This window comes from Xenopus laevis, chromosome 6L (assembly GCF_017654675.1).
Source record: "Xenopus laevis strain J_2021 chromosome 6L, Xenopus_laevis_v10.1, whole genome shotgun sequence".
NCBI classification, from domain to species: domain Eukaryota; kingdom Metazoa; phylum Chordata; class Amphibia; order Anura; family Pipidae; genus Xenopus; species Xenopus laevis.
In genome coordinates, this window is record NC_054381.1 from 68,567,772 (window position 1) to 68,584,276 (window position 16,505).

Here is a 16,505-nt window from a genome sequence, read left to right on the forward strand (position 1 = left end):
TCAGTATTGGTCATACAGTAGGACTGATCATACAGAGAGAAGGCCAAATAGATCTGACAGGGGGGGGAAGAGAAGCTGCTGCATCAACCGATGAATTATAGTCCATCGGTAGATGAAATTTTACATTTGGGCAGATTAAATATGATCCCATAGGACTGATAGATGGGCAGTTGAACCTGACCCATGAGCTGATATAAATTGCCAGACTGTTGCACAGTATGGTCAGTATGGTTGACCAAATCTGGGTGTGAACAACAGTTTAACATTGAAATCTTCCACATAATCTGTATTTACCTAGCATATATGGAGTCAACTCATGCTGTTCACTGGGGCTCATTTACCAACACTGGGCAAAACTGCACTAGTGCATTAAATATTGGAAACAAATGGAACTTTTATTTAATTGTAGATGTGTCTTCTGAAAAAAGTGCAGAGTATGTATGCACGAAACACGTTAGTTTTGCACACCCACTGCTGTAATATAATTGATACGTACGCTTAAATAAAGTCAAATCGCTATTAATCTGATTGTTGTCCAAGAGTGTTTTGATCAGTGCTAATGTTAGTAAATGGACCCATACATTTTTCTCTGTAAAATGTTGTAGGTGATAAATTATACAGGGAATAAGGGAAACTCTATTTAAAAAAAAAAAATACAGGGCATGGAACTTCTAAGATTTTAAAGTGCACTTTACTATAACATTTACAATTGTTCTCATACACAAGTTTCACGTGGCATAAGATTACATTACTGGGCACTTTATAAGGCTAGAATTTACAGAATATTAAGAATTTACAGAATAGTCAAGTAGCCATGGTACCTCTCAGTGGCTCCTAATATTCTTAAGCATTATTCCCTATTTAGAATTCCCACAGAGACCTTTCTGTCTTTTTTTTTCGCTTTCTTTTCTAGTTATAACTTTAGTTTCACACAACAAAGGCAGCATCACTCTCATGTATTTTAGATTTTTAGTGAAAGTTTGAAATGAAACGAGTGAAACTGAAACCGCACGCAAAAATCAACAGACCCAAGGAGGAGGAGAATGGGCCGAAGGAGGGACTATGTTAAACTCAAAGTAATCCCTTCCTGGTTAGAAAGCCGGTAAGAAGAGTGCGTATGGGGAAGCTGGAGTGTTTCGTTGCCATCGAAAGCATTGCTCAGGAATATAACCATTGCACTTGTCGTACAATAATATCGGGCCGAAGGAAACCTCTGTTCTTCGCTGACAGGAAAAACAGCGATGCCTCCTCACGTGCTGCATTTTAAGCTTTTCCTTTCCAATATGAAAAGGATTTTTCGTATCTGACCCAACAACCTGCTCTCTGCCATGTGCTGAGGTGGGAGGTGTAAGTTGAAGGGGCAGGAGATCCATATTAACCCCGTAGCATTAGGAACATGGAGCCGATGGCACTTCCGCGTTCATCCTATTTCGGGCCTGTGTGACAGCACTGCAACTGGACCATTGCCTACAAAGCAGCAAATGCCTGGGGACGCAGAGGCACAGGTTCAGTCAGCACCGTGAATGTGGGTTTCCCTTTTTCATCCGGATCAGTCAGGACTTAATTTTGTAGGACTGGTATATTATATATATATATAAGTAGCTTAATTTCTTTCTACGTATCCTTTAGCCTTGCCATGGGCTGACTTTTGAGAAGTATTGAATTCTGAACTACTGATCTTCAACTGAACGTATTTTATTGCAAATTCTACTTTTTCCCCTCAAACCTCATCTTGGATAACCGTTCCAGTAAACCAACAGCTTTCGCTGCTTTATTTTTGTGTGGATTAAGGAAAAAAACGTTGTCTGGCTCTGGGAACTGGTTTATTATCCCTTCGTGTTTTGATTTCTAAATACAGGTATTTGGGGCTACTTTGGGCCAGGCTGGAATGACATTTACACAGCCAAACAACGAAAGTGCGTGCCACGGTACCACATGCGGCAAAGTTCATTTATTTCTGACATAACTGAGGCCAAGTTGATTGCTCGCATTAGAGTTCCACGCACGTGTATATTGTTCAGAACCTTTACTCCGAGCACTTCCTAGATTGTATGCACGAGAGACGAGAAAGAGAATAAAGCAGCTGAAAAGTGGATTCATTATCTGGCAGCCATAGTAAATGGCAGGAGAGAGAAGCAACTAGGCACATTGGGAAGAGACTGGAGACTTTCCCCGATGCCGGGCAGTTCAGACCTTAACCAGCCTGCGGCCCTCTCCTCTGCCTCGTCTTCCGCGGCGTCTTCGGTGTCAGGCCAGCACCGAAGGCCCGGAGACGACTCGAGGAGGAAGAGAAGCCACCATGAGAGAAAAAAGCGGAGGGCCCAACAGCAGGCCATGCTAGACTGTCCGGTGGAGCCGGTCGGACCCACGGATGGACAACAGAGCCAGGTTGCTTCAAGGGAAAAGAGACGCCACAAAATGCACCGTGAGAGAAAGAGACGCCGGAAAGACCGTGGAGGGTCGGGGAAGAGGAGTGGGGTCAGGAAGGACCGAGCCCTTGCTCCTACAGTTGAATACGATGATGTAAGCTCGCTGTCTGACGGTGACCTTTCGGAAGGCGAGCAAGTTCCAACACCGCCACCATTTGCACCTTCGGTTTTGGGGTTAGGCCTTGGTGCATCCCCGGCCTCAGATAGATGTCCCTCGCCCGTAGGGTTGCACCCTCCCCAGCTCAGTCTTCTGCGCCAACGGGGGGACTCGGGGAGAAGCGGTAGAAGGAAAAGTTCTCGCAGGCCCGAGTCTAAGCACCGCCGCCGAGAAGACGCGCAGGATCGGAGGAGAGGGGGAGAAATAGGGGAACTGCTTGTCCCCACACCCCTAATGTTAGCTCCTACATGGAGGCCGCCGTGCGATCTAGGGAAGAAGACAGAGTTCAGGCCTGTGCCCTTGTTTAGGCCGAAAAGAGAGGAGGCTTCGGCCTACAACAAGCAGCCACCAAAGGCATACCGGGACGACAAGGCTTTTAGGTCTTCACTACTGCAGGGGAACCAACGCAAGAAATCGGTCAGTCCCGTCCGCTCCCCTAGTCCAGGGTACAGTGGCCGCCGCCAGAACCGGCGCTCTCCCAGCTTTGGACCCCGCGATAAAAATGACAATTCTCCACCACCTCGTAGAAGATCCCGCAGCCCGTACAGTCCAGCAGGCAGGTGAGTGGCCTCAAGAGTGTTTGTAAGCAATAATAGAAACACAATCGAGGTGCCCCCCCCCCAAACAGGTGTTAAACTTCTAACATCCCATCTGATAAAGAAATGGTAACTAATTAAAGGGTATCCCAGGACTGTAGTCTGATACCATCTGAATGACAGCAGTATGTGTTTTCTCTGGCCTGTACAAAAGTAAAGTTCTGTGGTTCTATTTCCTCTAAATTCCTATAGGCAGCTTGTGAAAAAGGATAGTGTGGCAACTGTTTAACTACAATTGGGGTAATGTGTGTAAACATTGTGAAATTTGTAGCAGGTCTAGTACCCCATGCTATTTGCTTTATGCAGGTTGGTTGCAATGAAATACTAGTTCTGGTGTGAATTTTGTAACTCATGTTATAACCCCCCTATGCCTTCAAGTTACATTTTAGTATGTTATAGAATGACTAATTCTAAGCAACTTTTTAATTGGCCTTCATTTTTATTTTTTATAGTGTTTGAATTATTTGCTGCCTCCTTCTGACTCTTTTCAGCTATCAAATGGGGGTCACTGACCCCATCTATAAAACAAATGCTCTGTAAGGCTACAAATGTATTGTTATTGCTATTTTTTGTGACTTATCTTTCTATTCAGACCTTCTCGTATTCATATTCCAGTCTCTTATTCAAATCGATGTATTGTTGCTAGGGTAATTCCCTATCAACCAGATTGCGGAAATTGCAAACTTGCGAGTTGTTGAATACAAATCTAAACTCAAAAACCCCAAATAATAAAAAATGAAAACCAATTGCAATCACACTAAAAGTTAATTTAAAGGTGAACAATCCTTTAAGGGATTTGGTAACTGCACGATTTGCAGTACACTGCAGCAACCAATAAGATGCGTTTGAACAGGTGACTATTGAATGCTGCTAACTGGTTGCTGTACTTGACTGTGGAACTGTAGCAAACCACCTTTTATTATATAACCTGACATGTGCCTAATGTGGGGAGTCAGAGCAAGTAATGAATTACGTGGAAGGATACAACATTTATTTAACAATTTTATGATTCATTTTGTATACCTGTGTGGTAATGTGTGCAACTTTACTGTTGAAAAGTAATAGTGGAGGATGAATGTGGCGTTGTTTGGTTCCCAGCCTAGACAGTCTAAGTTACATATATATTTATATTACAGAGCTGCGATCAGAGAGCTACAAGTCGGTCTGCTGTGTGTAGACCTGTGACAGAGGTGCCCCAAAAAGCATAAAAGTGTGATTTGCAGGTCATGAAGGGGCAGCCACACATTTTAGGGACTCTTCTGATAAGTCCATGTTACAGGGCTGCACTTGTTTAATTTTCACATCTAGCTGAATTTTCAAGATCGGTTCCTGAACTTATAAAGGGGTGGTTTGCCTTCACGTTAAATTTTAGTATGTTATGTGCTTAATCAGGGCTCCTCCTACCATGAGACTAGTTGAGAACCTTGTTTCACGCGGCAATGTGTGGCAGGTTACCAGGTTTGGCGCAGAGCTTCCCCTTGTATTTTTAAGATAAAGTTCAATTTTTATATGTAAATTTGGCTCCATAGTGCAGCAATGGCAAACCTCAAGAAGAGTACCTAAGGTAGCATCAGGCTTACAATCTCCCCTAATGGGCCTATCTATCATGTGTAAAACAGACAAAAAAAACAACTGTGATGTTGCCCATAGCAACCTATTAGATTTTTGTTTTCAAACTTGTAGGTGACTGTTGAAATCTAATTACTGATTTGTGCTATGGGTAACATCACCTGTAATGTTTTTCTACAATGTTTTGCATGATAAATAGTCCCCATAATATCCATCATTATGGTGTAGACCGTAACATTCTAAGAAAATTCCTGTTAATACAACAAGATTTGTTGTACAGAATTAAATAAGTCTACCAGACTACCAGTAATTTCATAACAAACACGGGCATAGCCACAAAAGCAAGAAAGCATCAACCCTACAAAAAGTGATGGTTTTTCAGTACTTATTTCCTTTATATTTTGTGTGTGCCCTTTCTTTATGGTAACTAGATTTTGGTGCCCGTTTGAAACACTGACTCGAGTGTATGGAAACATTTTATTTGCAAAAGTATGCTTTTTGTGCACTCAGACACAATGTTGTTTTAATATTTTTCTTTACTTACAAAATATTATATATATATTTTTTTGTGTGTTCTGTCCAACAGGCGATCAGCTAGGTCACGGAGTAGAAGTCCTTATAAACCACGCCATTCTAGATCCCGAAGCAGACATAGGGCGTCCAAATCCAGAAGCAGACAGTCCAGTATCTCTCCAAGCACACTGACTCTTAAAAGCAGCCTTGCAGCAGAATTGAACAAGAATAAAAAAGCTAGGGAAGCAGAGGCTGCCAGAGCCCAAGCAAAAGCTGGCAAAGTATCTACCCCTGTTAAGGGACAGTTAGAAGTTGTCGGCAACTCACAGCAAGCAAACCATGCTAAAGAACAAAAGAAAGCAAAAACAGCCCAGGTTCTATCTCCATCCCAGAAAAGTGAGAAAGCCAAAGTTAAAGTACAAAGTCAAGAATCCTGCAGAGAAAATAATCTTACAGCTGAAAAAACTGCCAAGTCTACTGGTAAAGTAAACAAAATAGATTCAGTTAAACAGGAGATATGCACTCCAAAAGAAAAAGCCAAAACACACAAATCGGATGCATCTACCACAGAGAAGATTTCATGTTTGGCACTCCTGTCTTCTGCACTTCCATCACTACCTCTGCCTCCTGTCCTCTCCAGCTATGGTGACAGGTAAGTGTGATATTTATTTTGCCTGACACTTGGGTTTTTGTTTTGTTTGTTTTTTAATTTTATACTATTTGTCTATTTCTGTTAATATGTATAAGTAAAACTATCTTTTAGCTATTAGATTTTGTTGGCTTACCAAATGATTCTGATTGGTTGGCACATGGAATTGGGTGATATACCATTTCCATTTATTTTCATTGATTTGGAGGTCAGTCTTTCAGTGTCTCTGCTTACTGGTTGGATCATCAACTGGATAAGATACAAAGAGAGGGCATGACTGCATTGTGACCCCCCCCCCTCCCATTTCCTTTAGGAGAGTTACCAACAGGAGATGGCAAAGGGCAAACCTCCCTAAGTTGCTTCTTCATCATCATCATCATTTATTTATATAGCGCTGTCAAGATACGCAGTGCTTTTTCTCTGATTATTTTTCCCAAGGGCTAACAAATTATTATACAGGTATGGGACCTGTTATCCAGAATGCTCGGGACCTGGGGTTTTCCAGATAACGGATCTTTCAGTAATTTGGGTCTTCATGCCAAATTCATTTAAACATTAAATAGACCCAATAGGCTGGGTTTGCTTCCAATAAGGATTAATTATATCTTAGTTGGGATCAAATACAAGCTACTGTTTTATTATTATTACAGAGAAAAATGAAATATTTTTTAAAAATTTGGATTATTTGGATAAAATTGAGTCTATGGGAGACAACCATTCCGTAATTCAGAGCTTTCTGGATATCGAATAAGAGATCCTATACCTGCACTTTAAAGGATAAGTGAGCCGTTTTAGTTTAAAAAAAGATGTACAGGTATGGGGGAACCTGTTCTCCAGAATGCTCTGGACCTGTGGTTTTCCAGATGAGGGGCTTTCTAAGGTATGTCCATACCTTAAAGGGATACTGTCATGGGAAAACATGTTTTTTCCAAAACACATCAGTTAATAGTGCTGCTCCAGCAGAATTCTGCACTGAAATCCATTTCTCAAAAGAGCAAACAGATTTTTTTTATATTCAATTTTGAAATCTTACATGGGGCTAGACATATTGTCAGTTTCCCAGTTGCCCCAGTCATGTGACTTGTGCCTGCACTTTAGGATGGAACTACTTTCTGGCAGGCTGTTATTTCTCCTACTTAATGTAACTGAATCAGTCTCAGTGGGACTTGGCTTTTACTATTGAGTGCTGTTCTTAGATCTTTCAGGCAGCTGTTATCTTGTGTTAAGCTGGCCATAGATGTTGAGATTTTTAAAAGATCCGATCGTCATCATGTGACCACGATTATCTCGAAACGATAGTACGAATTGTCCATCAACTAAAAAGACCATTTGCCAGGAAAACAAAGGGTAGCTGCCTGCTTGGCCCTGCAAACATAGATAGATTGCACTGGGACCTACAAAGATTTTTTTGGCCAATCAATTTCCTGACAGATGTCAGCCGAAAAATCGTAAGATGTTTGATTGTTCGAATCCCACTAACCGTACAATAATTTTGAAGGATTGGTTGGACTTCGCTAAAATCGGTTGTGTGGCAATAGAAATCTTTGCATCTATGGGGACCTTTAAGCTGGCCATAGACGAAACAATCCAATCGTGGATTCGTACGATTTTAGGACAGTGTGTGGAGAGTCCCGACATTTTTCATCCGGCCGAGGTCGATCGGACAGGTTAGAAATTTTCTGTCGCCTGTCGATTATATCTCTGCATGTATTGCCGATTGTACAATTTCAGTGGGAGACTGTCACTAGCTTTGTCAGACATAACTATTGTACGATTGCTGTCAGAGGTAGAACATCGGCTGATCTGTTCTTTTGTACTTTATTTGATCTGAATGGTTAGTGGCAGGTCGGGAGATGGGAAAGTCCGATCGTACGTTGATTCGTACGATCGGATCTTTGCGTCTATGGCCAGCTTTAGGGAGATGCTATCTGGTTAGCTTCCCATTGTTCTGTGTTTGGCTGCTGGTGGGGGGAAAGGGAGGGGTGATATCACTCCAACTTGCAGTAAAGAGTGACTGAAGTTTATCAGAGCACAAGTCATATGACTTGGGGCAGCTGGGGAACTGACAATTTGTCTAGCTCAGTGTCAGATTTCAAAATTGAATATAACAAAATCTGTTTGCTCTTTTGAAAAATGGATTTCTGCGCAGAGCAGCACTATTAACTGATGGTTTTTGAAAAAAACATGTTTTCCCATGACCGTATCCCTTAAAGTCTAGTTAAAATAATTTTAAATATTAAATAAACCAAATAGGATTGTTTTGCGTCCAATAAGGATTATTTATATCTTGGTTGGGATCAAGTACAATGTATTGTTTTATTATTACAGAGAGAGGAAAAAAAAAAACATTTTTAAAAATGTGAATTATTTGATTAAAATTTAAGCTATGGAAAATGGCCATGCCATAGTTCTGAGCTTTCTACATAACTGGTTTCTGGATAACTGATCTTATACCTGTATGCATTTTAAACTTTTATTTTGGCTCAACTCAGCCAGCAATCTGAGGGTTAACATAATAAGTTCATAGGCAAGGTTGCTGACACCGTGGGCTTTCAAAAAGAGTTGTTAAGCCAAGATTAATACTCCTAATATGTCAGAAACCACTAGAAAAATAATCTCACAAGTCTGGCCAAGCTCAAGAGTAGTAGGAAGGGAGTATGTAATTAGGAAAAGCGGAGCTGTATAGATAAGGTTGCCACCTTTTGAAAATTTTCTTACTGGCAAGTGGGGGTAGCGACACATGAAGGGGGATACAGTTGAGTGGTGGGGCTATGACGTGAGGGGGCAAGATGATGTTTCTAACCAATGTCAGAGAGAGGCTTCAGGAAGAGGAAGCAAAAGGTATGTTTTTACTGGATAGGAAGCTTAAGGAGGAGGTTTGGGGGTGGACCAGGGGCAGCACTTTAGGGTATTACAAATTTGTAATATCGGCCCTGGCAGGTGATATTCTAGTAGATTTAAGGTAGGAAGATCTAAATTACAGAAAGATCTGTTATCCAGAAATCCCCAGGTCCCGATAATTCTGGATAACCAATCCATACCCGCGTGTGTATGTATATATGTGTGTCATTTTTTTTTCTTTCTTTTTCTGTACCTATTGCTTATAAGTATGCTACAAGGAATAGTACACGGTTACCTAAGTGCATGCATTCAGTGCTGTGTGTATTATTTCCGCATTATCTCTTCTAAACACCAATAAAATCCACATACAGTAGAATGATTGCAGTTCACAGTAGTTGCCACACTAGCTATTGAACAGTATGCTTCAAGACTGCATCAAAAATTGTCATGAAAAATATGTGCATTTTTAAGATACTCTGTGGTGCTTCACTGTCAGGAGTTCTGACAGCTACTGACCTTTACAGCATCAGAAAGTTCATCCTTTTAGACTAGGACTACAGTTTTATAGGACAGGCTTTCAGCCTTTGTATAAATTATCTACTTTACTTAGCCTGCTCCTGATTAAACTTTACAAGTACATTAGAGGACATTATAGACAAATAGCAGGGGACCTTTTTACCCATAAACAGGGGCACCGTACCAGAGGCCACCCCTTCAGACTAGAAGAAAAGAACTTTCATTTGAAGAAACGTAGGGGGTTCTTCACAGTCAGGACAGTGAGGTTGTGGAATGCACTACCGGATGATGTTGCGATGGCTGATTCTATTAATGCCTTTAAGAATGGCTTGGATGATTTCTTGGACAGACATAATATCAAAGGCTATTGTGATACTAAATATCTTTTAGTATAGATATGGGTATATATAAGGGAGGGGTGTGTGTGTTTGGATGCTGGGCTTTCATTTGAAGGGGTTGAACTTGATGGACTTTCTTTTTTCAACCCGATTTAACTATGTAACTATGCTCCTGTGTCTTAAAGGGACCTGTTGAGCAAAAATTTGTCCCCAGCCAAAGGTGCCCCCCGCCAGCGCTAGGACTCTCACCCAAGTAGGGAGCTCCCCGTGCGAGTAGCTATGTCTTACATAGCAAATGCGCATAATATGCTTCTGATGTTACGTGCATGTAAATAATGAGCAAGTTGTGGCATTCGCTCATTACGTAAATGCATGTGTCCCAACATGGCTGTTTATATCAGGAGCTCCCTCCCTGTGCGGGTGGCCTAGCGATGGCAGGTGGCAATTAAAAATAAATAAACAAACTACTGTTGCCCCAACCGGAATGCAGGCTCTGTTAGCCCACACCTTTGGTTGGGGATAATATTTTTGCTCAATGTGTACCCTTTAATCCTCTCCAGTTTGCCTTGGGGATGGGTGAATATTTCTTGTGACTCCCAAGTGGACAATCAAACCAGTCCATTTTTGTACAAAGTTAATTTCAGTATTTGTCCCTTTCTAAAAAGACTTACAATTCAGCCTGTATAACCACGGAACAGATTGCATTTCACATTGTCACAGCTCTCACTGTATGAAATTGTTTTTATGTCTCAATGGATCAGGAAATTCTAGACCCTCTCCAAAGGTCTCCCTCCAAAACGGCACCACACTGGACCCTCAATACTGCCTATTTGCCGTACCTGTTCGGAATGGCAGATTAGTGTCACTGGTTTTGGTAAAGGCTGCTAGGTCTAATTTCCCCAGCAATGGCTATACCTTTCACATAGACTGCGAATGCATGTTGACTACAACTCTGAACCCTGTGCAGAAGAAGAGCAGTAAAATATTTCTCTTTTTACTGTAGAATCCTGTTCATTTTTCAACTTTATACCTGTTAAAATGTTGTGATCTTTATTACAAGAGCTAGGTTCAATCTTTTATTGGAGAAGAAAAATGTAAAGTTTTAAATGTTATAATAGGTTTGTTAGTGGCCATGCAAGAATTGAGATTTTTTTTTAATTTTAAATGCATGTTCTTAATGAGTCTTTTTGTGTTTTACATATAGTTTCAAAGGCTGTGTCCCAGGAAAATCTGTAAAAGAAATGGAAAGAAAACTGCGAACCTTGCTATCTGACTTGCCTCTTCCACCTCTACCAGCAGCTCAGTCTGAAGGTGAAGACATGTCCTGTAGTCCAGAAAGAAAACGAATGCAGTCAAAGAACAAAAGGAGACCAAAGTAAGCCAAACGATGAATTTAACCGATAGGAATATTTTTTTTACATGTTTAGCTCATATATGAGAATTGAACACATGTCTGATGACAGGACACTTTACTTTCCTCTGTTTTAGATGGGTGAGCAGATTTGGAAAGCATTATAGTTGCCCTGTTTAAACGGAAAAGCTTTGTTTTTCTAAGTTTATTATTTGGTAGATGCCCTTTGCTCTGTACAATATTTCAGCAGCCATGCTCTACCTGCTATAATTCTTCCAGTGATTTCATAGCCTCTGTTTACACTTCTCAGGGCAACTAAGTAAACTTGATATAAGCTGCAGTAAAGTATACATTTGGTTAAATTCTTGGTTAACAATTCAATGCTTTTTTAAGTTCTGTATGCAACACACTCAGTTATTTTCATGTAGCCTACACTACAACTTGATTCTTTTGTACTTGCAGAATATGAAGCAACCAAAGTTATGTGCATACTTACAAACATATACAGTATTAATGTACATTTGAATGAAATGCTAGAAGGGATAAGCTGTGCATTTCCTTACCTCTTTCTCTCTGTATTTAAAAAGGATATGTGGTCCACGCTGTGGGGAAATTCTTGAAAAGGATATTGACTGGGGAAAGCGTTGTGTAGATAAATTTGACATCATTGGCATTATAGGGGAAGGCACATATGGACAAGTCTACAAAGCAAGAGATAAAGATACTGGTAAGTAACAAGGCTGTATCTTTTTGTACGGGATACTGGAGGCACTTGCCTAGGGTGGAAGTTTGGGAGCCAGGGAAAGCTGCTTATGTTAAAAACAAAAAATCAGCAGATTTTTATTTCAAAGACTCTTGCATGAGTCCTGTGCATAGTTGAGCATTCACAAAACTGTCCATACACCACAATACTAAACATTTCAATAAGGCTGCATTTGTTTTATGATTTTAAAACCTGTGCCAAGTTGCACACTTTCCGTGCACCATCCCAAACATTTCTCTCTATATACTTTGTACACCATTCACATCTCTCTCTGGTCCCACCCACTCAACAGTTTTATTACACCCAGCCATAACAATTTCACATTTACCACATTAAAAAAATAAAAACTCACCCACCTTCTCCCCAGAGCAGATCAAAACCTCACTTTGATGTGAAGAGAGAGAAATTCTTTTTTTTACAATTTACATTTAGGGAAATTGTGCTTTTTTTTGCTGTTTGAGTGCAGTTTCTTGGGTGGACAAAACACCATGCATGACATGACCACTACTTGCAGAAGTCAGTTTCTGTGCTTATAGGTAATCAATATTGATCAGAATAGATAATGTTTCCATGGATTGGCATATCTCAATAGTGTCTAATAGTGCTCCTGCTTCGGTCAGCTTCTAAGCACTTCAGTAGATCCATAGCCTTAGTTTTCAGAAAAGCGCTTTGTTTGGCACAGAAAAATCCCACAAAAAAATGCTGTTTAACCAAGGCATCACATGCGCAATAGATACACTTCGCAACAGGCGCATTCATCATCATAATCATCATTTATTTATATAGCGCTGTCAAGATACGCAGTGCTTTACTGCAGTTATAGCAAACAGGGAATAAATGGTGGATAACAAACAAGGATTACAGAGTACAATAGGGAAGGACCTAGAGATTAGAGTTTACAAACTAAAGGTTACGGTACAATTGAGACATTAAAGGAGAAGGAAAGCTACGGAGGCATTTTATTGCCAATAGATTAGCTGCAATAGTGCAAGCTAGAATGCTATATTTATTCTGTAGAATGTTTTACCATACCGGAGTAAAAAGCTCTAGAAACTCTCTATTTGTTTAGAATAGGAGCTGCAGTATTAAAATGGTGTGACATCACTTCCTGCCTGAGTCTCTCCCTGCTCTGGGCTCAGATTACAGTAGAGAAGGGAGGGGTGGGGGGAGAGGAGCAAACTGAGCATGCTCTTGCCCAGGGCAATGAGGTTTAAGCTGAAAACAGGAAGTCTGATACAGAAGCCCATGTGTACACAATAGAAGGAAAGAAATGCAGTGTTTCTTTTGACAGGGGACTCAGAGCAGCATTACTTTGAGGGGTTACTGGTATATTTAGATGGACCTTTCTGATAAGGCTTACTTAGTTTTAACCTTTCCTTCTCCTTTAAGATTATATAAACACTTTGTCATTTTTGATACAGCAATGATTAATTAAGGTACATCGAATAAGCCTCTTTAAACAGGTGGGTCTTTAAGTAGCGCTTTAAAGTTTGGAAAGAAGGAGAAAGTCTGACAGCTTGTGGCAGAGAGTTCCAGAGAAAAGCAGAAGCCAGAGAGAAGTCTTGTAGATGAGAATGGGCAGAAGTGATCAGAGGAGAAGTGAGGCGAAGATCAGAAGCCGAGCGAAGGTTTCTTGAAGGAGTGTATTTGGAGATTAGAGATGAAATATAGGGTTTCATTATTAAGGGCCTTGAATGTGAGTGTAAGTAATTTGAATTTGATTCTAGAAGAGATTGGGAGCCAGTGAAGGGACATGCATATGGGAGCAGCTGATGTTGAGCGGCGAGCTAGATGAATGAGTCTAGCGGCCACGTTTAGAACAGATTGGAGTTGTGAAAGGTGACTTGATGGAATACCTGTGAGGAGTAAGTTGCAGTAATCAAGGCAGGAGATGATGAGAGACTGAATCAGTGTTTTAGTTGATTCTGAACTGAGATATGGTCGTATTTGAGCAATGTTGCGCAGTTGAATATGGCAAGATTTTGCAAATGTTTGAATGTGTGGTGAAAAAGACAGATGTGAGTCTAAGATAACTCCTAGGCAGCGTGCCTGTGTGGTGGAATGAAAGGTGGTGTTGTTTACGGTGAGTGATATCTGAGGGACAGGGGAAGATCTTGGAGGAAATATGAGTTCTGTTTTTGAAAGGTTCAGTTTCAGGTGGCGCTGTGACATCCAGGAGGAGACAGCATAGAGACAGTCTGTGACTTGGGAAAGGACAGAATTAGAAAGATCAGGAGTAGACAAGTGGAGTTGGGTGTCATCAGCATAAAGGTGATACTGATGTCCAAATGACTGAATAAGTTTTCCTAGTGAAGTTGTATAGAGCGAGAACAGCAGGGGGCCAAGAACAGAGCCTTGAGGAACTCCAACAGAGAGTGGAAAAGTAGTAGAGTTAGAGAAGGAAACTTTAAAGGAACGGTCAGACAGATAAGAAGATGTAAACCATGAAAGAGCAGTGTCCCGAATGCCAGATGAGTGTAGAATGTTAAGGAGGAGTGTGTGGTCAACTGTGTCAAAGGCTGCAGAGAGATCTAGAAAGATTAGAATGGAATAGTGACTCATTCGCAGAACATCTTCACTGTGCCTGCGTTCTTTTATCAGACCATGATCACTCACATTAATGGACCCAGCAATGCCCGCCCTCTTTAAAACGGGAACCAATCGGAACCACTTAAAGTAGTTGCTATGGTTACCCATGCTGCCAGCTTTTCCACCTAGACCTTTTTAAACCTAGATACTGCTTTTGCATGCTGCTTATGCCCTGGTCCTGCTCTTGCGCTGTTGTTTTCTCATCTATAACAGCCCATGAGAAACTGTTGTGCACAAGGGTGAGCGGGCAGGGAAATGTTCCACATGCGCAGTTCTTCAAAGTCGTACATCTTGATGACATCTGCTCAGGAGAGGAGGATTCTTGAGTAAAGCAGCCAGCTTCATATACACGTTTTCCTAGCCAACCAGGAGAGGAAGGGGTGGCAAAACTTTTAATGAGTTATTGATTGAACAGAACGGTTTCCCTGTTCTTTAAACTGTTAGCTTATTTCTAGGATCAGTGATTTAAGCAGCCAGGTAAGATGTTGATTACTGAGACCGAGAGCTGTAGAGCTAAAAGTTAAAGGGATGCTCTTGCTCCAACTTCAGTTGGATCTATGTTTATCAGTTTCAAGTATTGTTTTGCATCATCATGGTAATAGTAAACAGCTACTATCGCAGATGCATTTATTCCGATGCAACACCAGTTTTGCTTTGTTTCCTCTAAACCAGTTTTAGCTATAAGCATGATGTGGTATGTCTGCAGCAGTTTTAGTTCAATAGATAGGGTATTCTCTTTTTTTTTTAAGTGCATCATAATTCGAATTGCCTTTATGCAAAATATATTTATATTATGAATTCTAGGAGAGATGGTGGCTTTAAAGAAAGTACGATTGGATAATGAGAAAGAAGGATTTCCCATCACAGCAATTCGGGAAATTAAGATCCTGCGCCAGCTTAACCACCAGAGTATTATTAATATGAAGGAAATTGTCACTGATAAGGAAGATGCTCTGGACTTCAAAAAAGATAAAGGTTAGTGTTATTTTTCTTTTCAAACTGATAGATATTTTTTTCCTTTGTTGTTTTGAAGGAGTATTTTGACCATAATTTTTAAAGGAGACCTGTCCAGTACACTAAAACATTTATATAATAAAAGTGCTTTTCAAATTAAACCTGAAACCCACATTCTTTTTTCTATTAAAGCATCTATACCTGTTATAAATGTATTAAAAATCCTTTCACTTTCCATTTTACTAGTCTAGCTGCACTGCTCTCCTCACCCCCCCCCCCACAGTCACTCATTTTTGCATATTTTGGCATGCCAGACAAATTTGCCTTAATAACTGTATTTGTAAATGGTGCCTGCTGGCTGTAATTGTGAATTCAAGACTGAAAGAAACAATATTTAGATAATTAATGTAGTTTATGTATCCAGTGTTTTTGCCTGATTGATATTCAAGACATTAAACCACTTGTTGAAGGCTGCAACTAATATTGCACTGTTGTAGTAGATATGATCTATTTGTATTGTGCCAAACCTTTTGATACAGTACCACATTAAAGACTGCTCTCTAAACAGTCTGTTCTGTTGGTCTTATGATTTTTACACATGGCTAGGAGACTGGCTAAAGGATTGTGTACAGAGAGTTGTCAGTGGTGCATTTTCTGCTTTACATAGTTCTAAGCAGGTATCACCTGGTTCTGCATTTAATTATAATTACATCATTATTGGTGTATGCAGATGACACAATAACTGTGCAACCCAGAATCAAGATTCTGTTTGAAAAATTAGAAATTTTTAAAAAATACAAATCTAGGTAATGGCCTTCCTGTAATTCAGATTTCTGGTTTTCAGATATTCACAGTTACAGTCCATTATTGTTTTTTTATTTTTAGGAGCGTTTTACTTGGTGTTTGAATACATGGACCATGATTTAATGGGCCTCCTGGAATCGGGACTAGTGCACTTCAATGAACATCATATTAAATCCTTCATGAGACAGCTTATGGAAGGTCTGGACTACTGTCATAAGAGGAACTTTTTGCACAGGGATATTAAATGCTCAAACATTCTTCTTAACAACAGGTAAGCATATCTTTTATATATGTTTCTTTTGGGTATATTATATTATATTTCCTTAGAATTTCTTTGTTCTTATTGCATTTAAGACTTAAACAGACTGTATCGCATTCAATATTATTCAATTATCTGCTCGTTTAATCTTTTGTGTAATGTAAACAAATATATTAA

At 40.2% G+C, this 16,505-nt stretch overlaps 1 protein-coding gene across 1 annotated transcript in view; it reads left to right on the forward strand.

The window, feature by feature from the left end:
• The first annotated feature begins 1,071 nt into the window (after positions 1–1,071).
• Positions 1,072–16,505, forward strand: part of cdk13.L (cyclin-dependent kinase 13 L homeolog) — a 34,615-nt gene continuing 19,181 nt past the window's right edge. Inside the window, exons 1-6 of the mRNA XM_018267606.2 lie at positions 1,072–3,146; positions 5,338–5,916; positions 10,813–10,983; positions 11,547–11,686; positions 15,116–15,286; positions 16,151–16,340. Of these exons, the coding sequence (XP_018123095.1) occupies positions 2,176–3,146; positions 5,338–5,916; positions 10,813–10,983; positions 11,547–11,686; positions 15,116–15,286; positions 16,151–16,340 (2,222 nt within the window). The 5' untranslated portion in view covers positions 1,072–2,175. The remainder of the gene's footprint in view (positions 3,147–5,337; positions 5,917–10,812; positions 10,984–11,546; positions 11,687–15,115; positions 15,287–16,150; positions 16,341–16,505) is intronic.